This window comes from Myxine glutinosa, chromosome 6 (assembly GCF_964187855.1).
Source record: "Myxine glutinosa chromosome 6, kmMyxGlut1.1, whole genome shotgun sequence".
NCBI classification, from domain to species: Eukaryota; Metazoa; Chordata; class Myxini; order Myxiniformes; family Myxinidae; genus Myxine; species Myxine glutinosa.
In genome coordinates, this window is record NC_136266.1 from 170,613,283 (window position 1) to 170,640,138 (window position 26,856).

The following is a 26,856-nucleotide window of genomic DNA, read 5'->3' on the forward strand; positions in this document are numbered from 1 at the left end:
GCCACCGCCTCAGATTCCGTGCATAATATTCCTCGCTGAAATGCGCTGAGGTAAAAATATGGTAAAAAAATATTATGAAATAATTCTTTTTTCGGTCGGCCATGTTCTTCCCAGGCTCAATGGCCATGTCTATGCCAAATATCAAGCACGTGAGCCTCTCCGTTTAGGAGTCTATCGGTAACATTACACACACACGAACTGTGTTTTATATATACTAGGGCATGCCCGTACGTGGGTGCCCGTTCCTTGCCAAAAAAAAAATAAAACGCTACCCGTACGCTCTACCCCGCCCGTACGCCCGTACGCCCGTAAACAAAAAAAACAACGCTCTTCGCTTCCGCCCTCCGCTCTGACTGAATTGGGAGAAATAATGCGCATAAGAAATCGAGAAATTATTATTTTCTCCGGAAGAAATCGAATTACGAACCGTAATGGCGCACGCGCTCGGCTCGGCTCGCTCTCACATCGGCCACGCCCACGCAACAACGCGTTCTGTGATTGGCTGCCGGAAGTGCAGTCTTCACTGTCCGGAAGGTCGCAAATCGCAGTTACGATGAATCGCAAATTAGTTTTAATTAGTTTTAAAACATAGTTTAACGGCAACATAGTTTGCCAACGTGAAATAAATGAATACGCTCTCAAATGTGCCGTCCGAGGCAGAGTCTGTTCGCCACGTTCGGCACACGTGATAGCTCGCTGCTCTCTGATTGGTTGAATCGTTTTTTGGACATAGCTCGGTAACTACTTCTCCGATTAATATGAAACCTTGAAAAGGCACATCCTCGGGTCCCCAGCAATATACCTGGCAAGTTTAAAGTATATCGGACCCGTGGTTGTCGAGAAACAGCGGTCACAGACATACAGACATACAAACATACAAACATACAAACATACAAACATACAAACATACACACAGAGATTACTGGAATTATAGATAGATAGATGATTATTATCTATGCGTATTTGTTAAAAAATTCTTTTTCTACAAACAAATATGTCCCACAATAGCCTGGTGTTGGCTTAGTGGCTAGGGTGCCGGCTTGGGATCCTAGGAACCTGGGTTCGAATTCCGGTTGATCGCTGAATTAACGCCAGGGGGGTTGACTCAGCCTGTCATTAACGCCAGGGGGGTTGACAGGCCTGTCAGCCTGTCATCCTTCCGAGGTTGGCAAATTGAGTACCAGTTCACTGGTAAGCCGTGTTTGTCGCAAGAAGCGACTAACATGGTTGGCGGCAGGAAGGGCATCCGGCCATAAAACATTGCTTCAAAAAGGGGATCATGGTGCCCAAAAAAGGCCAACTCCTGCTCTGCAGGGAAAAATGGCATCCAAAGGTGATCTTGATCTGGGCGGTCACGGATTTTCGAAACTGTTCCACGATCTTCACGCACGCTCGAAGCTAAGTCATTGTCACATTTGTATTCTTGTCTAAACTGTTTATCTTACGTGTGTGTACCTTTTAAGTGTCCCTCGGAAGTTTTATCGGGGTTAATCTTTCATACCTGTAAAAAATAGTCGAGTATCTCGTGCTGCGCGCGGCCACGCGGCCTAGTTGTTGAAGCTTCCGACCTGTAGGCTTGGTTTCTCTCCGGGCATCCAAAGTGGTTATTTTTTCATTCGTGTGTTTGTCAAATTTCAACTCGTTACTTTATCATAAAGTAACGTAACTATCAGCTCTCCCATTCAGCTCAGCTATCAGCTATCAGCTATCCCATTCAGCTATCAGCTCTCCCCTGCTCTCCCATTGACACAATCCTATCCTCCTCCCCTCACTCCTCTCCTTCCTGTAACTCGTAATTAATTAATCCTGTTCTGCGCCTCGTGTGCGGCCTTGTACCCCTGTCGGTGTTTGTTAACTTAAGTCCCCTACATCGTGTTTTGCTTGGCTCTCAGTTTTTCCCTTCTACACCGAACGTAATACTCTCTGTCTAACGTTTTAAATCCCCACCCCACCCCACCCCCTCCCCCCCCCCCCCACAAAAAAAAACAAACAAAAAAAAACGTTTATTTTTCCTTTCTCCACGTGTGCCGTTGTCTCATCCTGTACTTTCTGTCCAGGTGTATCGCGGTGCTTTTCGCCCCGCCCCCATTATCTCCTTGCCATCCACCTTTTGCCCTGTTCACGTGACTCGTGGTGGTCCCTCTCGGCCCTCCCCCCGTTGGTATTTTGTGCATATAAGATTGTTCACGGTTCTGTTTAAATATTATTTTAAATATGTTTAACCTTTCCCCTTCAGTGGTTTATTCAGTGGTATATTACAACACGCTGTTTTTCTTCCTATTTAAAAGGCTTTTCTCAATTTCCTCTCCAACTCATTCCACGTCAAAAAAAAGAAATTCAATATCTTATACGTCTCCCTCACTACATGGTCTAAATTCACATTCATTCCATCCCCCCTCCATCGTTCTGAATCGGATTGCTAACTTGAAAATCACAACAAACCCAATTTGTTATCAATGTTCGTCTTTCATTAATCATCCACTTTCTAAACTCCCCTCTTGCCCCTCCCCTCCAAATCCCCCCCCTTACACCTACACTCCTAAACTCCCCCCTTACACCTACACTCTTAAACTCCCCCCTTTCCCCTCCACTCTTAAACTCCCCCCTTGCCCCTCCACTCCTGAACTCCCCCCCTGCCCTTCCCCTCCTAAAGTCCCCCCTTGCCCCTCCCCTCCAAATCCCCCCCTTGCCCCTCCACTCCTGAACTCCCCCCTTGCCCTTCCCCTCATAAACTCCTCCCTTGCCCCTCCCCTCCAAATCCCCCCCCTTGCCCCTACACTCCTAAACTCCCCGCTTGCCCCTCCACTACTAGACTCCCCCCTTGCCCCTCTCCTCCTAAACTCCCGCCTCACTCCTCCCCTTCAAAACTCCCCCCCAACTCCTCCCATTCAAATCTCCCCCCATACCATTCCTCTCAAATTCTCCCTCCTCCCCCCTCCTCAAAGTTGCCTCCTCCCCACCTCGTCTCCCTTCTATCTCATGCCTCCACCCCCCCCAACCTTCTACTGTCCCATGCCCCCCCCTCAAACAACCCCTCACTCTGCCTCATCCCTTCACCACCAAACCTTTCATCCTCCTCATCCTTCCCTTTCTTGGAACTCTTCTGTAATCTCTGACACACTATCAACTGCTCTCCCTACCTCCCCCTCTCATCCTTCATCTTACCCTACTCCTCCCCTCCCCTGTCCTGTACCCGATGCTCCCCCTCTCTCTTCTTTAACGGTATGGACCTCAAACATCCGGGGCCTTCGCTCAAACCTGACTGATCTCTCCATACAGGTTGCTTCTGACAATCCAGACTTGATCTGCTTAACAGAGACTTTCCTCCTTCAAGATGTCTCTGATTCCTCAATATCTCAATATGGTGCCCGCTCTTTCGCTCTTTCACGAGCCTCGATCTTGTATACAAAAAAAAAAAAAAAATCTCTTCCTGGTTACTCCCTCTTCCGGTATGATAGTGGTGGATCCTCCCTCGTCCTGGTGGTGGGGTGGCTATCTTTATCAAAAACTCTTCCTCATTCTCCTTGCACTGCCCTCTCTCCTCCTCACCCCCAGGAGTACCTCTGGCTACGGCTTCCTCTCCACTCCCACCTTTTGTTCATATGTGTTCTGTACCGTCCCCCAAACAGTGATGACTCAATTTACATTTCACTCTCTGACAACATGGACCAACTTCTATCCACTCATCCCAACTCTCTCTTCCTCATATGTGGTGACTTCAACTGTCATCATGCCACCTGGTTGGGTGTGGGTTCCTCTCTCACCAGTCATGGCACCTCAGCAAAGGACTTCTGTGACTCACTGGGATTGACACAATCTGTCAATTTCCCGACCCGGATCTCAGCCAATGGAGTTTCTTCTCTTCTAGACTTGGTTATGACAAACTTCCCTGCTAATGTCTGCTGCTCTTCTTCTGCTCCAATCGGTTCTTCTGATCATGTGCTTGTCAAAGTGGACATCTCTCTGGCCATTCTCAGAGAGCCTCCTCAGCGTCGAAGAGTCTGGCATTTCACTCAGGCCGACTGGGACGGGCTTCAAGCAGCCATCAATCGTCTGGATTGGTCTCCCATCTCCACTGCCTCTGACATCAATTCTTCCTGGGAATTCTTCCAAAGCAAACTGATCTCTCTCATGCACAGATTTATCCCATCTCGTCTTCAGTTGTCTTACCCTTCCTCCCGTCCATGGTACACCGAATCTTGTGGTGAGGCAGTTGCCCTGAAACAACTTGCCTTTGCCTCTTGGAAGGCTAATCCAACTGAAGGCAATCTCAGTTCCTTCCACCAAGCTCGGAACAAGTGTGTGTCTACCCTCAGGATTGCCAGGAAGCACTATCTCTCCTCACTCAAGAACGAACTCTCAAACCTGTCTCCTTCCTCCAAATCCTGGTGGCGTCTGGTCAAATCCGTTTCTGGTGTTTGTTCCCCCTCCATCCCCTCCCTTACCTCAAATGGCCACACAGTTGACATCGCACGTGACAAAGCCGAATGCCTCAACTCTGTGTTTGCCTCTAAATCTTTAGTCCCAAACCCATCTCTCTCTGTTCCCACCTTTCCCAGTCGAACCCAACTGCTCCTGGACTCTGTGTCCTTCTCTCCTGACAAGGTGGAGGAGTTTTTGTCTAACCTCGACTCTGATTCTGCAACTGGACCAGACGGCATCAGCCCACGGGTCCTAAAATCCTGCTCTGCCGCTCTATCTCACCCTCTCTCTGTTCTTTTCACCCTATCTTTTGCTCAAGGTCATCTGCCAGCATCCTGGAAATCAGCAAACATTACCGCTTTACACAAAAAAGGTGCAAAAACAGATCCTTTTAACTACAGACCAATCAGCCTGCTCCCAATTATCAGCAAAGTCATGGAATCCATCATTGCTTCGGATATGAAATCTTTCCTCTTCTCCAATGGCTTGATCCTCTGATCATCAATTTGGATTCAGACCAGGTCACTCTACTCTGGACATGCTGCTTCTCCTGTCTCAACAATGGATGGAGGTCCTCAATGCCAAACAGGAAATCAGAGCTGTCTCCCTCGACATATCACGTGCCTTCAATACGGTCTGGCACCCAGCTCTGCTCACCAAACTCTACTCCTATGGTATCCATGGAAATCTCCATGCATGGCTTGCAGACTTCCTCTCTGGTCGTAGTCAACGTGTGGCCCTGAATGGATTTCTCTCATCTCCCCTTCCTGTTCAGGCTGGAGTTCCCCAAGGCAGTGTGCTGGGCCCTGTGCTTTTTCTGGTGTTTATCAATGATCTCTCCGACTCTCTGGAAAATCCTCTCCATCTCTTTGCTGATGACTCCACTCTCTGCCGCTCCATTCCTCTTCCCTCAGATCGGCAGTCTGCAGCCTCCTCACTCTCTGAAGACCTGGACAAAATCATAGACTGGTCAAACAAGTGGAACATGTCTTTCAATCCTGACAAATCTCACACTCTTACTATGTGTCTCCGAAAAGATCGACTGGACAACCCTCCCATCTACTTTCTCAACAATCCTCTCCAAGAAGTTCTGTCGCTCAAGCTTTTGGGTCTCACTATCTGCCATGATCTTTCTTGGGAAAACCACATTTCCAAGCTGGCCTGCAAAGCCAGTCGCCGACTGGGCATCCTCCGTCGTGCGAAGTCCTTCCTAGGCACACCTGAGCTCCTCACCACATACAAGGCTTTCATCCGCAGCTCAATGGAATACTGTTCTCCCCTATGGGCTGGTGCTCCTGCCTCACACCTAGCTCGGCTTCACGCTGTTGAAACCAAAGCTTTCAGAATCATTGGAATCTCCCGCGATGAAGCTATCTCTGAGGGTCTTTCACTCACTCACCGCAGGCAGGTAGGTGGTCTTTCTGTCTTCTACCGACTCCTCTCCGGCCTTGCTCCCCCAGCTCTCTCTGTGCTCTGTCCCCCAAATATTCCTACAGGTCGCACAAGATCTGCCAGCAAGCCTCTGATGGTTAAACTGCCAAAATCTCCGCGCTCTGCTCACCTTCACTCCTTCATTCCTCTTTTCTCCCGCCTCTGGAACAAACTCCCACACTCCCTTCAATCCCACTCCTCCCTCCAGGTCTTTAAAACAGCTGTTCACCACCATCTCTTATCTTCCCCCATCCAAAACCTTGATCTTTTCTACCCCCACTAATTCACCCCAGATCCACCTTGTTTGTAATTCCAACTTCTTTCCTGGTAGTCCTGGCAGTGTCCATATGTTTTATGCCTCTCCCACCCCCTTTCCCATGCCTCCCCCCCAAAACCCTCTCCCTCCCACAGATCTCTCGATGTCTCCATGTCTCTCGGTTCCTGCTCTCAAATGTTGTGTTTGTGTCCTTCCCCCTCTCTCCCCATCTTGTCTACCGATCCCGATGCTTTTTGTTTTATGTGTCGGTTTGTCGGTTATGTGTCGGTTTGTCGGTTTGTCTTTCTGTGTGATAAATGTTCGCTCCTTCACGAGCCTCGATCTTGTATACAAAAAAAAAAAAAAAAAAAAAGGTGGTTCTATACCTTCTCTCACCATATTTAATAGCACCCTTCACGACAGGGGCTCAAACTCAAGACCCTAAGATCTTCAGGCAGAAATGTTAACCATGAAGTCAACAGCAAGCTTTGCAATTGTACTGCCTCCATCCTTCTTTGTATACACATCCAAGAAAAATGGTTGATTTTATGTAAAGCAAATTTTCAGTAACGATAAGGCTATTCCTTGTGAATGAGTCACAGCAAGAAGTTTGTTTGGAGCATTGGAGCTGTGCCACATAATTCCTTTGGGATAGTCAATTGGACATGGGACTTTGGTGAGATCCAGCTTGGGACACCATTTACTTCCAAACATGCTCATTCATGTTTATTGCTTATGGAAAGCTGTCCAGTGACCTTTGTGTACACCGCTCCTTTTCTATTCCATCTCCAGGTGCTGCATGACGTCATTGCCAGGCACGAAAGGGGCACGGCAATGATGCGTGCTGAAAGGGAGTACTCAGTTTTCACTCGTTTATTGTACACCGCTCCTTTCCTATGCCATCTCCAGGCATTGCAAATCGTCATTGCCGGGCACCAAAGGGGGCTCGGCAGTGACGCACGCTGAAAGAGAGTACTCAGTTTTCACTCTGGTTTCTTTCTTGTTTGTTGTACACCGCTCCTTTCCTATGCCATCTCCAGGCATTGCAAATCGTCATTGCCGGGCACCAAAGGGGGCTCGGCAGTGACGCACGCTGAAAGAGAGTACTCAGTTTTCACTCTGGTTTCTTGTTTGTTTGTTTGTTTTCTTTCTTGGTTGTCCGGGCGATATCTCAGCCATCCTTTGAGCTAGGAAGCTGAAATTTTGGCACAATTGTGAGCAAGTCCTTTCTCAAAAACGGTATTTTTTTTTTTGATTAATCAATAAAATTGAGGAGTTATTTAATTATTAGCGATTAATTAAGTACTTATTTAATTAATCAAATTTCCTTTCTCTTCTGACCATTAACTCAGGCACCTTTTGAGTTAGGAATCTGATATTTGGACATGCCAATGACCAGGTGATTTGGCTGCAAAGGATATTTTTGATTTATTAATTAATCAATTAATCGATTAATTATTTAATTATTCGATTAATGACCAAAAAATTTTTTTTTTTTAAGTTACAGATTCTGATGAAATAGTGGTAGTTTATGTGTTCTCTGACCAAATTGATTAATAATTTAATTTTTTTATGATTATTATTTATTTATTTTCATTATTAATCATTTATTTATTTTCTTTCTCATTTGGCCAATATCTCAGGCACCTTTTGAGCTGGGAAGCTAATATTTGGACATGAGTGACCAAGTGATGTGGCTATCAAGGATATTTTTGATTTATTGATTAATCATTTCATCTATTAATTATTTATTGATTAATCGATTAATTATTTATTGAGTAATCAATTAATTATTTAATTTTTTATAAATGACTTATTCAATTAAATTTCTAAAAGATACATCTTCGGATGAAGCACTAGTGGTTTAGTTATGCGATTAGCCAATTGATTATGAAAATATTTTGTGAAAATCTTTTATTGATTTTAATTATACAATTAATCAATCAATTAGTGTACACCTCTCCCTCCCAATGCAGCCTCAATGAGCTGCACTGCGGTATTGCCGGGCGCCGGAGGCGCCCCGACAATGCCGCTCTGTAGGATATTTAATTATTTGGCATGGGGGCGGTGTACTTTGAATGTATGTGTACTTGTTTGTTTTCTTGTTTGTTTGTTTTCTTTCTTGGTTGTCCGGACGATATCTCAGCCATCCTTTGAGCTAGGAAGCTGAAATTTCGGCACAGTAGTGAGCAAGTCCTTTGTCAAATACGGTATTTTTTGTTTTTTGAATAATCAATTAATTGAGGAGTTATTTAATTATTAGCGTTTAATTAAGTACTTATTTAATTAATTAAATTTCATTTATCTTCTGACCATTATTAACTCAGGCACCTTTTGAGTTAGGAAGCTGATATTTGGACATGCCAATGACCAGGTGATTTGGCTGCAAAGGATATTTTTGATTTATTAATTAATCAATTAATCGATTAATTATTTAATTATTCGATTAATGACAAAAAAATTTTTTTTTTTTAAGTTACAGATTCTGATGAAATAGTGGTAGTTTATGTGTTCTCTGACCAAATTGATTAATAATTTAATTTTTTTATGATTATTATTATTTATTTATTTTCATTATTAATCATTTATTTATTTTCTTTCTCATTTGGCCAATATCTCAGGCACCTTTTGAGCTGGGAAGCTAATATTTGGACATGAGTGACCAAGTGATGTGGCTATCAAGGATATTGTACACCGCTCCTTTCCTATGCCATCTCCAGGCATTGCAAATCGTCATTGCCGGGCACCAAAGGGGGCTCGGCAGTGACGCACGCTGAAAGAGAGTACTCAGTTTTCACTCTGGTTTCTTGTTTGTTTGTTTTCTTGGTTGTCCGGGCGATATCTCAGCCATCCTTCAAGCTAAGAAGCTGAAATTTCGGCACAGTCGTGAGCAAGTCCTTTGTCAAATACGGTATTTTTTGTTTTTTGAATAATCAATTAATTGAGGAGTTATTTAATTATTAGCGTTTAATTAAGTACTTATTTAATTAATTAAATTTCATTTCTCTTCTGACCATTATTAACTCAGGCACCTTTTGAGTTAGGAAGCTGATATTTGGACATGCCAATGACCAGGTGATTTGGCTGCAAAGGATATTTTTGATTTATTAATTAATCAATTAATCGATTACTTATTTAATTATTCGATTAATGACCCAAAAAAATTTTTTTTTTAAGTTACAGATTCTGATGAAATAGTGGTAGTTTATGTGTTCTCTGACCAAATTGATTACCAATTTAATTTTTTTATGATTATTATTTATTTATTTTCATTATTAATCATTTATTTATTTTCTTTCTCATTTGGCCAATATCTCAGGCACCTTTTGAGCTGGGAAGCTAATATTTGGACATAAGTGACCAAGTGATGTGGCTATCAAGGATATTTTTGATTTATTGATTAATCATTTCATCTATTAATTATTTATTGTACACCGCTCCTTTCCTATGCCATCTCCAGGCATTGCAAATCGTCATTGCCGGGCACCAAAGGGGGCTCGGCAGTGACGCACGCTGAAAGAGAGTACTCAGTTTTCACTCTGGTTTCTTTCTTGTTTGTTGTGCACCGCACCTTTCCTATGCCATCTCCAGGCATTGCAAATCGTCATTGCTGGGCACCGAAGGGGGCTCGGCAGTGACGCACGCTGAAAGAGAGTACTCAGTTTTCACTCTGGTTGTTTTCTTGTTTTCTTTCTTTCTTGGTTGTCCGGACGATATCTCAGCCATCCTTTGAGCTAGGAAGCTGAAATTTCGGCACAGTAGTGAGCAAGTCCTTTGTCAAATACGGTATTTTTTGTTTTTTGAATAATCAATTAATTGAGGAGTTATTTAATTATTAGCGTTTAATTAAGTACTTATTTAATTAATTAAATTTCATTTATCTTCTGACCATTATTAACTCAGGCACCTTTTGAGTTAGGAAGCTGATATTTGGACATGCCAATGACCAGGTGATTTGGCTGCAAAGGATATTTTTGATTTATTAATTAATCAATTAATCGATTAATTATTTAATTATTCGATTAATGACAAAATTTTTTTTTTTTTTTAAGTTACAGATTCTGATGAAATAGTGGTAGTTTATGTGTTCTCTGACCAAATTGATTAATAATTTAATTTTTTTATGATTATTATTTATTTATTTTCATTATTAATCATTTATTTATTTTCTTTCTCATTTGGCCAATATCTCAGGCACCTTTTGAGCTGGGAAGCTAATATTTGGACATGAGTGACCAAGTGATGTGGCTATCAAGGATATTTTTGATTTATTGATTAATCATTTCATCTATTAAGTATTTATTGATTAATCGATTAATTATTTATTGAGTAATCAATTAATTATTTAATTTTTTATAAATGACTTATTTAATTAAATTTCTAAAAGATACATCTTCGGATGAAGCACTACTGGTTTAGTTATGCGATTAGCCAATTGATTATGAAAATGTTTTGTGATAATCTTTTATTGATTTTAATTATACAATTAATCAATCAATTAGTGTACACCTCTCCCTCCCAATGCAGCCTCAATGAGCTGCACTGCGGTATTGCCGGGCGCCGGAGGCGCCCCGGCAATGCCGCGCTGCAGCATATTTAATTATTTGGCATGGGGCGGTGTACTTTGAATGTATGTGTACTTGTTTGTTTTCTTGTTTGTTTGTTTTCTTTCTTGGTTGTCCGGACGATATCTCAGCCATCCTTTGAGCTAGGAAGCTGAAATTTCGGCACAGTAGTGAGCAAGTCCTTTGTCAAATACGGTATTTTTTGTTTTTTGAATAATCAATTAATTGAGGAGTTATTTAATTATTAGCGTTTAATTAAGTACTTATTTAATTAATTAAATTTCATTTCTCTTCTGACCATTATTAACTCAGGCACCTTTTGAGTTAGGAAGCTGATATTTGGACATGCCAATGACCAGGTGATTTGGCTGCAAAGGATATTTTTGATTTATTAATTAATCAATTAATCGATTAATTATTTAATTATTCGATTAATGACAAAAAATTTTTTTTTTTTTAAAGTTACAGATTCTGATGAAATAGTGGTAGTTTATGTGTTCTCTGACCAAATTGATTAATAATTTAATTTTTTTATGATTATTATTTATTTATTTTCATTATTAATCATTTATTTATTTTCTTTCTCATTTGGCCAATATCTCAGGCACCTTTTGAGCTGGGAAGCTAATATTTGGACATGAGTGACCAAGTGATGTGGCTATCAAGGATATTTTTGATTTATTGATTAATCATTTCATCTATTAAGTATTTATTGATTAATCGATTAATTATTTATTGAGTAATCAATTAATTATTTAATTTTTTATAAATGACTTATTTAATTAAATTTCTAAAAGATACATCTTCGGATGAAGCACTAGTGGTTTAGTTATGCGATTAGCCAATTGATTATGAAAATATTTTGTGATAATCTTTTATTGATTTTAATTATACAATTAATCAATCAATTAGTGTACACCTTTCACTCCCAATGCAGCCTCAATGAGCTGCACTGCGGTATTGCCGGGCGCCGGAGGCGCCCCGGCAATGCCGCGCTGCAGCATATTCAATTATTTGGCATGGGGCGGTGTACTTTGAATGTATTTGTACTTGTTTCTTGTTTGTTTATCCGGGCGATATCTCAGCCATCCTTTAAGCTAGGAAGCTGAACAGGAAGCTAGGAAGCTGAACAGGAAGCTAGGAAGCTGAACAGGAAGCTAGGAAGCTGAACGTTTTTTGGCACAATAGTGCTTTGGCAAAAACGGTTTTTTGTTTTTTGATTAATCACTTAATTGTTTAATTACTTAATTATTGTCGATTAATTAAGTACTTATTTATTCCCTTTGTCATCTGGGCATTCTCTCAGGCACCTTTTGAGTTGTGAAGCTGATATTTGGACATGCCAATGACCAAGTGATTTGGCTGTAAAGGGTATTTTTAGCCGCGTTGCAGACGCTGCTCATAGAGTGCCCTCTGCTGTTGTTGTTGTTGTTGTTGTTGTTGTTGTTGTTCTTCTTCTTCTTCTTCTTCTTCTTCTTGTTCTTGCAGAGAAGACAAAACCTCAAAGCTCCACCCATTCTGGGAACCATAGCTCCACCCATTCTGGGCGAGCCTTTTTTTTTTTTTTTTTTTTTTGTTGTTGTACACTGAATCGAGGCTCGTGAAAGAGCTAACATTTATTTCACAAACAAATCAACCAGACAAACAAAATATACAAAAGAGGGAGCGGAAGCCAAGATGGGGAGAGAAGGGGAAGCACACAACCACAACATTTGAGAGCAGGGAGAAGTGTGGGAGGGAGAGGGCTTGGGGGCAGGAGGTGTGGGAAGGGGAGGGGGGGGGGGGGGGAGAGGTATAAAACACATGGGGACCGAAATTAGTGGGGGTAGAAAAGATCAAGGTTTTGGATGGGGGAGGATAAGGGATGGTGGTGAACAGCTGTTTTAAAGACCTGGAGGGTAGAGTGGGATTGAAGAGAGTGAGGGAGTTTGTTCCAGAGGCGGGAGAAAAGAGGAATGAAGGAGTGAAGGTGAGCAGAAAGTCTTGATTTTGGCAGTTTAACCATAAGAGGGTTGCAGGCAGATCTTGTGCGACCTGTAGGAATATTTGGGGGACAGAGCCCAGAGAGGGCTGGGGGGGGCAAGGCCAGAGAGGAGTCGGTAGAAGACGGAAAGAGCACCAACCTGCCTGCGGTGAGTGAGTGAAAGGCCCTTGGAGTTGGCTTCATCGTGGGAGATTCCAATGATTCTGAACGCTTTGGTTTCAACAGCGTGAAGACGGGCTAGGTGTGAGGCAGGAGCACCAGACCAGAGGGGAGAGCAGTATTCCATAGAGCTGCGGATGAAAGCCTTGTATGTGGTGAGGAGCTCAGGTGTGTCAAGGAAGGACTTCACACGACGGAGGATGCCCAGTCGGCGACTGGCTTTGGAGGCCAGATTTGAAATGTGGTTTTCCCAGGAAAGATCATGGCAAATAGTGAGACCCAAAAGCTTGAGTGACAGAACTTCTTGGAGAGGATTATTCAGAAAGTGGATGGGAGGGTTTTCCAGTCGGTCTTTTCGGAGAGACATCGTAAGAGTGTGAGATTTATCAGGATTGAAAGACATGTTCCATTTGTTTGCCCAGTCTGTGATTTTGTCCAGGTCTGCAGAGAGTGAGGAGGCTGCAGTCTGCCGATCTGAGGGATGAGGAATGGAGCGACAGAGAGTAGAGTCGTCAGCAAAGAGATAGAGAGGATTTTCAAGAGAGTCAGAGAGATCATTGATGAAGACCAGGAAAAGCACAGGGCCCAGAACACTACCTTGGGGAACTCCAGCCTGAACAGGAAGAGGAGATGAGAGAAACCCATTCAGGGCCACACGTTGACTACGACCAGAGAGGAAGTCCGCCAGCCATGCGTGGAGATTTCCATGGATACCAAAGGAGGAGAGTTTGGTGAGCAGAGCAGGGTCCCAGCACGTGAAATGTCAAGGGAGACAGCTCTAATTTCCTGTTTGGCGTTGAGGACCTCCATCCGTTGTTGAGAAAGCAGAAGCACCATGTCCAGAGTAGAGTGACCAGGTCTGAAACCAAATTGATGATCAGAGATCAAGCCATTGGAGAAGAGGAAAGATTTCATATCTGAAGCAATGATGGATTCCATGACTTTGCTGATAATTGGGAGAAGGCTGATTGGTCTGTAGTTGCTGGGATCTGTTTTTGCACCTTTTTTGTGCAAAGCGGTGATGTTGGCTGATTTCCAAGCAGATGGCAGATGACCTTGAGCAAAGGAGAGGGTGAAGAGAACAGAAAGAGGGAGTGAAAGAGCGGAAGAACATGATTTTAGGACCCGTGGGCTGATGCCGTCAGGACCAGTTGCAGAATCAGAGTCGAGGGTTGACAGAAACTTTTCCACCTTGTCAGGAGGAAAGGACACAGAGTCCAGGAGCAGCTGGGTACGACTGGGTATGGTGGGTACAGACAGGGATGGGTTTGGGACACAAGATTTAGAGGCAAACACAGAGTTGAGGCATTCAGCTTTTTCACGTGCGGAGTCAGCCGTTAAGCCGTTTGAGGTGAGGGAGGGGATGGAGGGGGAACAAACACCAGAAACAGATTTGACCAGACGCCACCAGGATTTGGAAGAGGGAGACAGACAAGAGAGTTCGGTCTTGAGAACGGTGAGATATTGTTTCCTGGCTCTCCTGAGGGTGGACACACACTTGTTTCGGGCTTTGTGAAAGGAAATGAGATTTCCTTCCGTTGGATTTGCTTTCCAGGAGACGAAAGCAAGTTGTTTCAGGGCAACAGCCTCACCACAAGATTCCGTGTACCATGGACGGGAGGAAGGGTATGACAACTGAAGACGAGATGGGATAAATCTGTGCATGAGAGAGAGAGCAATTTACTTTGAAAGAATTCCCAGGATGAGTTGATGTCAGAGGCGGTAGAGATGGGAGACCAGTCCAGATGATTGATGGCTGCTTGAAGACCGTGCCAGTTGGCCTGAGTGAAATGCCAGACTCGCCGACGCTGAGGAGGCTCTCTGAGAATGGTCAGAGAGATGTCCACTTTGACAAGCACATGATCAGATGAGCCGATTGGAGCAGAAGAAGAGCAGCAGACATTTTCAGGGAAGTTTGTCATAACCAAATCCAGAAGAGAAGATGCTCCGTTGACTGAGATCCGGGTCGGGAAATTGACAGATTGTGTCAGTCCCAGTGAGTCGCAGAAGTCCTTTGCTGAAGAGCCGTGGCTGGTGAGAGAGGTACCCACACCCAGCCAACTGGCATGGTGACAATTTAAATCACCACATATGAGGAAGAGAGAGTTGGGATGGGTAGATAGAAGTTGGTCCATATTATCAGACAGCGAGATGTAGATGGAGTCATCGCTGTTTGGTGGACGGTACAACACACATATGAACAAAAGGTGGGAGCGAAGGGGAAGCCGTAGCCAAAGGTATTCCTGGGGGTGAGGTGGAGAGAGGGCAGTGGAGGGCGAGTGAGGAAGAGAGTTTTTTATAAAGATAGCAACCCCACCTCCAGGACGAGGCTCAGGTCTATCATACCGGAGGAGGGAGTAACCTGGGAGAGATACCAAGGCATCAGAGACATCATGAAGGAGGAAAGTTTCTGTTAAGCAGATCACATCTGGTTTGTCAGAAGCAACCTGTATGGAGAGATCAGTCAAGTTTGAGCGGAGGCCCCGGATGTTTGAGGTCCATACCGTTAATGAAGAGGAAGGGGGAGCATCGGGTCCAGAACAGGGGGGGGGGGGAGGGGTAGGGTAAGATGTGGAAGAGGAGGAAGAGGTAGGGAGAGCTGTTGAAGGTGTGTCAGAGATTTCAGAGATTTCAGAATAGCTTGGAGAAAGGGAAGAATGGGGTGGACAAAAGGTTTGATGGAGATTGGGTGAGGCACAGTGAGGTGTTATTTAAGGAGGGGGAAGAGCGAGGCAGAAGGTTGGGGGAGATGAAGGTGAAAGTTGGAAGGGGGAAGAAGCAGGGAGGATGCTTTGAGGAGGGGTGAGAGGGGAGTCTAGGAGGGGAGGAGCGAGGGAGAGTCTCGGAGGGGAGGGGTGTGGGGGGAGTTTAGGAGGGAGGGGAGGGAAGGGGCAAGGGGGAAGATTTGAAAGAGATGGGTGATGGGGAAGATTTGGAGGGGAGGGGCAAGGGGGAATATTTGAAAGAGATGGGTGATGGGGAAGATTTGGAGGGGAGGAGCAAGGGGGTGGATTTGGAGGGGAGGGGTGATGGGCAAGTTTTGAAGGGGAGGGATGATGGGGAAGTTTTTGAGGGAAGGGGTGATGGGGAAGATTTGGAGGGGAGGGGTGAGATTGGATTTTAGAAAGTGTACGATTCATGGGAAACAAACATTTTTAGCAAAATGAGTTTGAGACCTTCGAGTCAAAAATACGTTTGAGGACACTGAAGGAGGGGTGGAGTTCTGGATAGTTTAGGGAATGTAGAAAGGAGGAACTGTAAGAGATGGTATTATATATATTTTTTGGAATGAATAGATTTGGTGAGCAAGACGAAAGCATCCTTTTGTAGGAAAAGAAGAAAAGGGTGTTATAATATATGAGAGAAAATAGTTGTTCAGGGGAGAGATTATACATTTATAACCACGTGATCGCGTACGAAGAACTAACGAACATATAAGAACAACAAATAAACGAATAAGACCTGGGAAGGAAATATTTTTTTGGGTTTTTTTTTTTTTTTTTTGTGAGCAGAGATATTAAACAAGGAGGTTTGGGGTGAACGACTGGGACGAAACAGTGAATGAAAATAATTGCAGCGGATTCGACGAATCGCTAAGAGAAAAACAAAACCACAAGGTCGGAGACGGTACGGTAGCCAAGCCTACGAGAACTAGGCCGCAGAATACTCGATACGCATTCACCGACGATTGTGTATACATGTACGAAAAATTAGCACCGAAAATTTTCCAAAAGATACGCTATAGGTACATACACCGAAAGATAGATACAGTCTCGACAAAAACACAATTGAGAAAGATCACTTAGCTTCGAAAGCGTGAGCGCATGGGACAGCTTCGAAAAGACGTGACCTCGCCGTGATCTCGCGAGATCTCTCCAAATCTCGCGAGATCTCTCGCCTTCATATAAACAAATATCCACCATTTTATTAACTCGCATAGCTTTGAGGCCTGTTTTGTAGGCCCGTGGTGTCTTCCTCTCTCACACAGTTTTATTTCAAATCAAATTCGATATATCATTTCATTTTTCACAGTCGCTAACATAGTTTTAGACTCGGTTGAAAAAAAACGGGAAGAAAATCCGATGAAAGTTGCCCTTTATAGAACGAAATGAATTCTCAAAGGCCTGTAACTTCAAGTCCATTGAGATTTTTTTTTTTTAAATCGCGGCATGGTCAGTCATACACCGCCCGAAATAACAGACGGGAAAATGCCGAGATATATTAAAAATTCGTCCATTTGATATCGTCACGATGAAATATTTAATTTATACGTCATCACAATAATGTGGAGAGAGGAGCATAGCTTCGTTCACGTGTCGCCACATACGGGAAATTGCCGAGATATATATTTTTTTACATCGCGGCATGGTCAGTCATACACCGCCTGAAATAACAGACGGGAAAATGCCGAGATATATTAAAAATTCGTCCATTTGATGACAATCGTCACGATGAAATATTTAATTTATACGTCGTCACAATAATGTGGAGAGAGGAGCATAGCTTCGTTCACGTGTCGCCACACACGGGAAAATGCCTAGATATATTTTTTTTTCAATCGCGGCATGGTCAGTCATACACCGCCTGAAATAACAGACGGGAAAATGCCGAGGTATATTAAAAATTCGTCGCCACACACGGGAAATTGCCGAGATATATTTTCACTTTGCACAAAAATAACATCAAGTAATCAAATCAATAGGAATGTCCTGTGCCTATAACATCGACGTTATAGGCACAGCTGCATCTAGGCATTGTGTAACATCGACGCGGCTTTTGTTTTAATTAAAACTTTTTGTACTTGTTGTTTATTGATTAATCAATTAATCGATTAATTATTTAATTACTCAATTAATGGCTTAATTAATTTTCAAAAGGTTACAGCTTCGGATGAAACACTGGTGGTTGAGGCTATTATGCGATTAGCCAATTGATTAAGAAATTATTTTAAAATTACGATTTCTTGATTGTAATTATGCAATTAATAAATCAATTATTGTACACCTTTCCCTCCCAATACCATCTCTATGTGCTGCACTGTAGTATTGCCGGGCGCCGAAGGTGCCCTGGCAATGCGGCACACTGGATGTTATTTATTTATTTGGCATGGGGGCGGTGTACTTTGAATGTATCTGTACTTGTCTCTTTTTTAATTTCTGAGAGATTTGACTTGATGCACAAACATAAATACGTATGTAGTTGACAACTTTTATTATGCAGCATTTTATTTGAAACCTTGGGAACCTTGTTTTGTTAGGGATATTACCGGAGCATTTCCAGATTATCCAACTGAAAATGATGGTGGATCTGCCGCTATTATTGCAGAAAAGACTTTGAATGAGGTAAGTTTTGGAAAATAATCTATGCTTTCTGTCCCAAATTTACTGATTTATCAGCATTCTGCTGAACACTTGTTTTAAAGCAGACAAAACTTGCAAAGGAATGTGCAAACTTCCTGTGAGTTATTTCTAAAACTTGGATACCCTTCTTGTGTCCACGGGCAGCTAAAGGAAGAGTTGGTGCCACCAGATTTGGATCCAAAGAAAAAGGGGAAGAAAAAGATTGATGAAAAAAAGAACACAAAAGACAAAGACAAGAAAGACAAAGGAGATAAAGGAGCAAAGGTCATTTGTGTTCTAATCCGATGATAAATCTCTCATTGCTTTTCAAAGCCCTTTCACAATCAGGCCAACTTGTTCAACAATGTGTTGGTATTTTTATAAGTATGTGAATCTATATACATATATTGTTATGTTTATAATGGGGGGGGGGGGGGGGGTGTTAAGAATGACCTTAGAACACTTAGAAATGTATAGCTTTGGTATTGTGCGTGTTTGGATAACTAGCCAATCTTGATGTATCAAGTTGGAAAACGTCAGCTTAAGAATTGTCTTGTGTAAATGTGCATCATCGGAGGGTGGTGTGGTAGTAATCAGTCAGGGTTTAAGACGAAACAATTTTATGTGCAGCCGAGAGGGAGGGAGGGAGGGAGGGAGGGACGGACGGAGACTGAGACTGAGACAGAGACTGAGACGGAGACGGAAAAAAAGGAGAGAGAAAGAGGAGTTTTTCGTCGCCCCTTGGATCGCTTCACAAGGGGCAGGTTGATTGTGTTCTTGCGAGAAGGACGGGAGAGTTGGGATTGCGCCAGAAAAAGGACAGTGGATAATCGCCTCAGAGAGGAACACTTTTGCCTCCCTCCTCCTGTTCTTGCTTGCTTTGTCATTGCCTGTTCATCATCCTGCCTGTGTGCTTCGACGCCTGCTCGCCTGTTTCATTGCCTGGTCATCATTGGTTAATCGTGCCTGATTTGACGTCTCCACTAGGCCTCAGTCTCCACTAGTGCTAAGGCCTCACCAAGTTCTCGTTCCCTTTCCCGTCTGTGTGGTGTGTGGCACCTTTCGAGTTATTTATTTCCTCTTGCAAATAATTATTTATCTTTCAGTAAAAGTTTATAATATAAAAGGCTGGACTTACAAGGCAGTAGAGCCAACGTTTCAGCGAGAATCCACTCGCCTTGTTAATGGCAGATGGTGAAGTGAAGAAGAACCTGCATCAATTTATCTACATTGTTTACGTGATTCTTCCCTCGTTCCTTTCCCATCATTTAGTTATATCCCCCCATTGGGTTCAATCTTCCCTTGTTATTTGTTCGGGAATACATCCTGTTAACAACAGAATTAAGAGCCTCGGGTGCTTGTTGCATCCCTACATGCGTGCAAAGCCGCCATTAAGCAGTGTCTAAGGGAGTAAAGCCATGAGTTTGGGTCTATCCATCCAGTTGCTGGTGTTAGTCGATGTTGAAAACAACAATATATACAGTACCTATACAAAGTCTACACCCCGTTTCAAAATTTTCACCTTTTGTTGCTTTGTAGCTGGAATAAAAATGCATTAAATCAGACTTTTTCCACCTTTATTTACACATTGTAACCCACAACTTCCAAGTGAAAAACAAATTCTACAAATTTCAGAATATCTTGGTTGGATAAGTGTCAGAACATGTAAGGTTGGAAAACAAAACACTAATAATAAATAAACAGAACAGACCAGGTGCTCATCGGACAAATTTGTAAGGAAGCACACACATTAAGTCCTCACCTGGCCTCACCTGTACAGGAGGTTTTACACATTACCACCTTTCCATATTCTGCTCTGTTGTTTTCAATCACAACCCCCTTCAGTGCACATACCACATATGACTTACTTCTGACAGATACCTAATACAGGAGTAATTCTACCCTACTTGAGCACACGGTCCATACCATTCTTCACACAATCTATCTATGGACTCCTCCCCCTTGCCCCTTATACATAAATACGAGACAATAAAGCTGGCTGTCCCATTTGCACTCACAAAATTCTCTTCTCTGCCTTTTTGCCTCTGCCACCGATGATGGATGGAGGTTATGTTTTCACCACTGTGTTTGTCCGTTTGTCTCGGAACAGGATATCTCAAAAAGTTTTGGATGTATTCGAATTAAACTTGGTGGACAGGTTGGTTATGTGACAAGGAAATAGGGCAAAAAACGATATAGAGCACGATATCTCAAAAGGTAATGGACGGATTCGGACAAAACTTGGTAGACAGGTTGGGAATGTGACAAGGATAAATCGATTAGATGTTGATGAAGATCTGAATATGGATCTGGATACGATAATTATTATTTTTTTTAAAGTGATTCTTCACCATTGAGTGATAAGGGCTAAAACTATATGTAGCATGGTATTTGAAAAAGTTGTGGATGAGTTATGACAAAACTTGGTGGTTGAGTTGGTTAAGTGACAAAAACAAGCCGATTACATTTTGCTTCATGTCGGATCCAGATCTGACCTGTCGGGGGGATACAAACCATTGACTCTTCAGCCTGGTTTGAAGTTTGAAGATTTGGTTTGAAGTTTGAAGATGTGAAGATCTTCCCCTTCCCCCAAACCTTCCAAGTAAATCCTTTCCCCAAACCATCCCCCAAACCTTCCAAACCTTCCAAGTAAATCTTCCCCTTCCTCCAAACCACTAAATTTGAACATTTGGTCTCTACTGAGTGCCGTTCTAGTTAACACAATGTTTCAATCTGCTCATTGTGTACTGGAAGCCAGTGAAGTGCCTTGAGAGTTGCTGTGATAGGATAAAAGTTCTGGTCCAAACCACAAGCCTCGCTGCTGTATTCTTTATGAATTGCAAGGGCCTGAGAGAAAAATCAGGTAAGCCAGACTCTGCTTCCTTACTTGACGCTCAGCATTTTAAAATAAGGACAAGTCAGGAGACGACGATGTCATCATTGTCATTGTGAACACAAGCGAGCGGTATTCAATGACAAAGGACGGACTATAACCGAAACAGGCCCGGACTGGGGGGTTGGGGGCCCACGTGGCAGGTGTCGGCCCCCGACATGCGGTGTACATGCCTATTTACAAAGGGCCCCAATGCGCTGCTTGCGCAGGCCTTTAAGAGCCAGCTGTACGTAATTGTGTGTGGTGCTGGCCCGGAAATGTCAAAACGAAGGTTACTGACCTTGAAATGAGATAGAAAATAATGTATAATCAGTTACGAGGTTAGTTAGCTATACAATACCGAAAATTCGGTTCGATTCCGACAACTTTGAAAATTTGACCTTTGTGACCTTCAAAGGTCGAAGATTCTGAAATTTGGTGGAAAACTTGTATTTCATGATGTATGTGATAATATAAGATCATGTACGACATTTCACCCTATCAGGAAGCGAACAATGTAATAAAACCATCAAAAATCGACTTTTCTAAATTTTGTGACCTTGTGACCTTGACCTTCAGGCAAAAATGAAAAATCGAGCTCCGTGGGGCTAGCTAGACACATGACATTGGTCTAACCAAATACCGAAACCCCTGTCAGATTCCACCAAACCCCTTGGAGAAGATGTAGCTTGAACTCGATTACCCCCTAAAAAGACATCTTTTTCGGGCGTGGCTCTGCCCACAATGGGCGCAATATGCCCACTCGGCAGGACACAACTAGATCGTGATATCAACCTCCCACCCAAGTTTCACCAAGATTGTACGGACAGACAGATAGACACACACCCATGACGAAAATAGTGGTCACTGTTTGATAACTCGTGAACCAATAGTGCAAGGACAAACAACTAGAGGTTGGCAACCATTTTGTGGGGTTAATGGGCCTCATACCTTCCTCCTGCATTGGATTTTTTAGGGGAACTTGTGTTATGCTGTATGAGCCTGACAGCAGGAAATTACAATAATCAAAATATAATATTGTTACAGATCCGTCACTTCTGCCTTTGTTGTTATTATATACTTGTAGGTTTTTTTTAGTTTCAGGTAATATTGTTAAGATTTTTGTGTGAAATGGAGATGACTTTCGTAAAAGGTAAAAATAAATGCTTGTGGAGGAAAAAGAAAAACGTGGCAAAGAACCAGAAGGAGGCAGAGGAGGCGGAGGAGAAGGAGGATGAGGAGGAAGAAGAGAACGGCCATGAGAGAGATACAGCCGTGAATCACGTCGGGGCTGTGAGCGGACTTTTTATATATTGTTCGCGAAGGAGTTGAGGCTTCCCGTGAAAGGGATTGTTTGCGACATCTTCATATATTGCGAGTGCAATTAAACCTGCGTCTCAGGTTTTATCACCAAATGTGTCATTGTTGGAGAAATCAAGCGCCTCCATTACGGGCCTATATGCCATTTTGTCCTCGAAGAAGAAGAGGCTCTCCGCTTGGCATCTTGTTTTGCCGTTGGGATTTCCGTATAGACCTCATCATGTTGATTGCCATTGGTTTACCGATCGGCTCAATTCCCATATCGACCTCTCACCTCGTAACTCCTCATCCACAGTCGCCCCAATACCTGCCTATTGTTTTGCCGTTCTGCACAACCTCGACCTTCAACCAGCGTGGAGATCCGTGCACGGACTTTGGGGAATGTTACATCCCACTCACGTTTGGCATACCGTGAGTTCCTTGCTTTGAGAGCATTGGGGAATGATGGTGACATCATATGTATTGTTCATTTGATACAAGTGACATTTTCATTGTACTTTATTTAATAGTGTTATTATTGTGTATGTGAGAGTTCTTAATACAATTACTTGTTTTGTTCTACAATTGCGTTGGTGTGGTTTTACCATGGTTTATGAGAACACTCAAAATAACAAATCTTTCTGCCATGTTCCCGCTCGAGACTCTGAGGTGCACCGTAACCGGGGTTTTGGGAGGTAATACGTAACAATATTATGAGAGCATGAACCAAATTTCAATTCTTCCTTGATTCAGGCACGAGTGGATGTTGCAGCATTGTGCAAATGGAAGAAAATCGATTTAAAGATTTTTTAGCAAAGTGAGGATTCAAGGAAAGGGTTGAGTCCATGGTGACACCTAAGTTAGATAACAACATATTAGTGATCAAAGTCATAGTGATCAGGTGATGATCCCCGAGTTTCCTTATTTGAGGATTAATCTCTTCAAAGACTGATGAAGAGCCAAAGTTCAGCATGCTATTCTTGGCAAGATTCAGTTTAAGAAAGTTCATGGACATCCATTTTTGGAATTTCTGCGAGATATGAATTCGGTGTTGTAGAGGGCGGCACATTGACAGGTTCCACGGACAAGTATCATCATTCGCGTAAAAATGAGTTGACTTTCAAAATTGGAAAAACTGAACAAGGTAGATGCAGACAAAGAAACGACAAAAGTGGATGAAGATCGTACACTGAGGAATAGCCACAGATAAATCAATGGGATCAGGTAAATAACTTGAAATATTTACATTAAATGTACAATATATAAGACAGGATTTAAACCATTCTAGAGCTGGTCTAACAATATAAGAACAAGAATGACGACGATCCGGGCCCAAGGGTTCAAAAAGACAATGATAGCTCAAGTTCTGTAGCAGCTTAATGACATTTGGGAATTTTCTGGGAATTTTATTAATGACAACAATGCAGTCAACATTCTTGGAAAAGAAAGTTAAAATAAAGATCAGCCCCTAAGTTTGAAGATAATTTGTGTCCAAATAAGATAGGGATTGTTATGGAGCTATGAAAGATGCAATGGAATAAATGATTAGCCTCACCCGAAAGGGAGTGTGTGTGTGTGTGTATGTGTGACTATGCTTTAGGTGGAGAAACTATGTTTGAGGTTTACAATTTAAATAAAGTTAAATATGGGATGTTGTGAAATTAACATCATTTACAGCAATCCTTTAAATTAATTATATTTAAGTTTAGGAACAACCGATACTGTACAATTAATTAAGCGTGTTTGTGTGTGTGTGTGTTTTTGTGTGTGTGAAATCATGGATGAATGTGCTGGGAGCCAGTTATGACCAGTATATGGCCAGCTGGGAGCCATATAGTCTCATTGAAGGAATTGTTATTATTATGCAAAAATAGCTATCCATTTTCTGGGAATGCAGTTCATGCGTAAACATCCCTTCAGAGGAAATATCAGTCGGCTTGTGCGTTCTTTTTTTGCCAGAATGAAGGCGAAGGGTGGAAAATGCCTCCATCCAATTTTCTGCCAAACATAACAGAGGGACACAAAACGTACAATGGTAAGATGGGGAAAAAACTGTGAAAAAAAACTATACATACATATAGTATATGAGGAGTGATTAACAAGTCCAAGACTGACGTAAAAATATAGTTAACTAAATTAGTAGAACTGTGGTTTCATCATACCTGCTTTATTTATGTACCTCTGTAATTGTCCATGGACAATCTGATAAACCTTTACCTACATGATGTTGCATGAATTGCATCTACTATAAATGGATGGTGTGTGTGTGTGTGTGTGTGTGTGTGTGTGTGTGTGTGTGTGTGTGTGTGTGTGTGTGTGTGTGTGTGTGTGTGTGTGTGTGTGTGTGTGTGTGTGTGTGTGTGTGTGTCGAGGCATACATTTTATGTCTATTAATTACGTACTATTGAAATGTACCTTTTAAGCCTTTGGACTGCTGAGACCCCTTCGACCTTTGAAGACCCTTTATGATCCTCAAGACCCCTTAGGATCCAGAAGACCCAAAAGTCACTGAGGACTCAAAATAACCAAAAGTCCCTGAGGACCCAGAAGACCCAAAAAGTCCCTGAGCACCAAAAATACCCAGATTTTTTTTTTGTTTTTTTTTTGTATACAAGATCGAGGCTCGTGAAAGAGCGAACATTAATCACACAGAAAGACAAACCGACACAAAAACATATAACATCGGGAGCGGTAGACAAGATGGGGAGAGAGGGGGAAGGACACAAACACAACATTTGAGAGCAGGGACCGAGAGACATGGAGACATCGAGAGATCTGAGAGAGGGCGAGGGCTTTGGGGGGAGGGGGGCATGGCGAGGGTGGGGGGGGGGGTGGGAGAGGTATAAAACATATGGACACGGCCAGGACTTCCAGGAAAGAAGTTGGAATTTCAAACAAGGTGGATCTGGGGTGAATTAGCGGGGGTAGAAAAGATCAAGGTTTTGGATGGGGGAAGATAAGAGATGGTGGTGAACAGCTGTTTTAAAGACCTGGAGGGAGGAGTGGGATTGAAGGGAGTGAGGGAGTTTGTTCCAGAGGCAGGAGAAAAGAGGAATGAAAGAGTGAAGGTGAGCAGAGAGCCGAAATTTCGGCAGTTTAACCATCAGAGGGTTGCTGGCAGATCTTGTGCGACCTGTAGGAATATTTGGGGGACAGAGCACAGAGAGAGCTGGGGGTGCAAGGCCGGAGAGGAGTCGGTAGAAGACAGAAAGACCACCTACCTGCCTGCGGTGAGTGAGTGAAAGGCCCTCAGAGATAGCTCCATCGCGGGAGATTCCAATAATTCTGAAAGCTTTGGTTTCAACAGCGTGAAGCCGAGCTAGGTGTGAGGCAGGAGCACCGGCCCATAGGGGAGAACAGTATTCCATTGAGCTGCGGATGAAAGCCTTGTATGTGGTGAGGAGCTCAGGTGTGCCGAGGAAGGACTTCGCACGACGGAGGATGCCCACTCGGCGACTGGCTTTGGAGGCCAGCTTGGAAATGTGGTTTTCCCAAGAAAGATCATGGCAGATAGTGAGACCCAAAAGCTTGAGCGACAGAACTTCTTGGAGAGGATTGTTGAGAAAGTATATGGGAGGGTTGTCCAGTCGATCTTTTCGGAGAGACATAGTAAGAGTGTGAGATTTGTCAGGATTGAAAGACATGTTCCACTTGTTTGACCAGTCTGTGATTTTGTCCAAGTCTTCAGAGAGTGAGGAGGCTGCAGACTGCCGATCTGAGGGAAGAGGAATGGAGCGGCAGAGAGTGGGGTCATCAGCAAAGAGATAGAGAGGATTTTCAAGAGAGTCAGAGAGATCATTGATGAAGACCAGAAAAAGCACAGGGCCCAGAACACTGCCTTGGGGAACTCCAGCCTGAACAGGAAGAGGAGATGAGAGAACCCCATTCAGGGCCACACGTTGACGACGACTAGAGAGGAAGTCAGCCAGCCATACGTGGAGATTTCCATGGATACCAAAGGAGGAGAGTTTGGTGAGCAGAGCGGGGTGCCAGACCGTATCGAAGGCACGTGATATGTCGAGGGGGACAGCTCTAATTTCCTGTTTGGCATTGAGGACCTCCATCCATTGTTGAGACGGCAGAAGCAGCATGTCCAGAGTAGAGTGACCTGGTCTGAAACCAAATTGATGCTCAGAGATCAAGCCATTGGAGAAGAGGAAAGATTTCATATCCGAAGCAATGATGGATTCCATGACTTTGCTGATAATTGGGAGAAGGCTGATTGGTCTGTAGTTGCTAGGATCTGTTTTTGCACCTTTTTGTGCAAAGCGGTGATGTTGGCTGATTTCCAAGCAGATGGCAGTTGACCTTGAGCAAAAGAGAGGGTGAAGAGAACAGAGAGAGGGTGAGATAGAGCGGCAGAGCAGGATTTTAGGACCCGTGGGCTGATGCCGTCGGGTCCAGTTGCAGAATCAGAGTCGAGGGTTGACAGAAACTTTTCCACCTTGTCAGGAGGAAAGGACACAGAGTCCAGGAGCAGCTGGGTACGACTGGGTATGGTGGGTAGAGAGGGGTGGGTTTGGGACACA

The 26,856-nt window shown here is 43.2% G+C and overlaps 1 protein-coding gene across 2 annotated transcripts in view; it reads left to right on the forward strand.

Moving 5' to 3' along the window:
* The window catches only part of LOC137414861 (dynein regulatory complex protein 11-like), a 294,354-nt gene that overhangs the window by 195,034 nt on the left and 72,464 nt on the right, over nt 1-26,856 (forward strand). For both annotated transcript variants that reach the window (XM_068100414.2, XM_078780880.1), the window contains 3 exons: nt 18,075-18,159; nt 18,322-18,441; nt 24,287-24,362. In XM_068100414.2, coding sequence (XP_067956515.2) covers nt 18,075-18,159; nt 18,322-18,441; nt 24,287-24,362 — 281 coding nt within the window. The remainder of the gene's footprint in view (nt 1-18,074; nt 18,160-18,321; nt 18,442-24,286; nt 24,363-26,856) is intronic.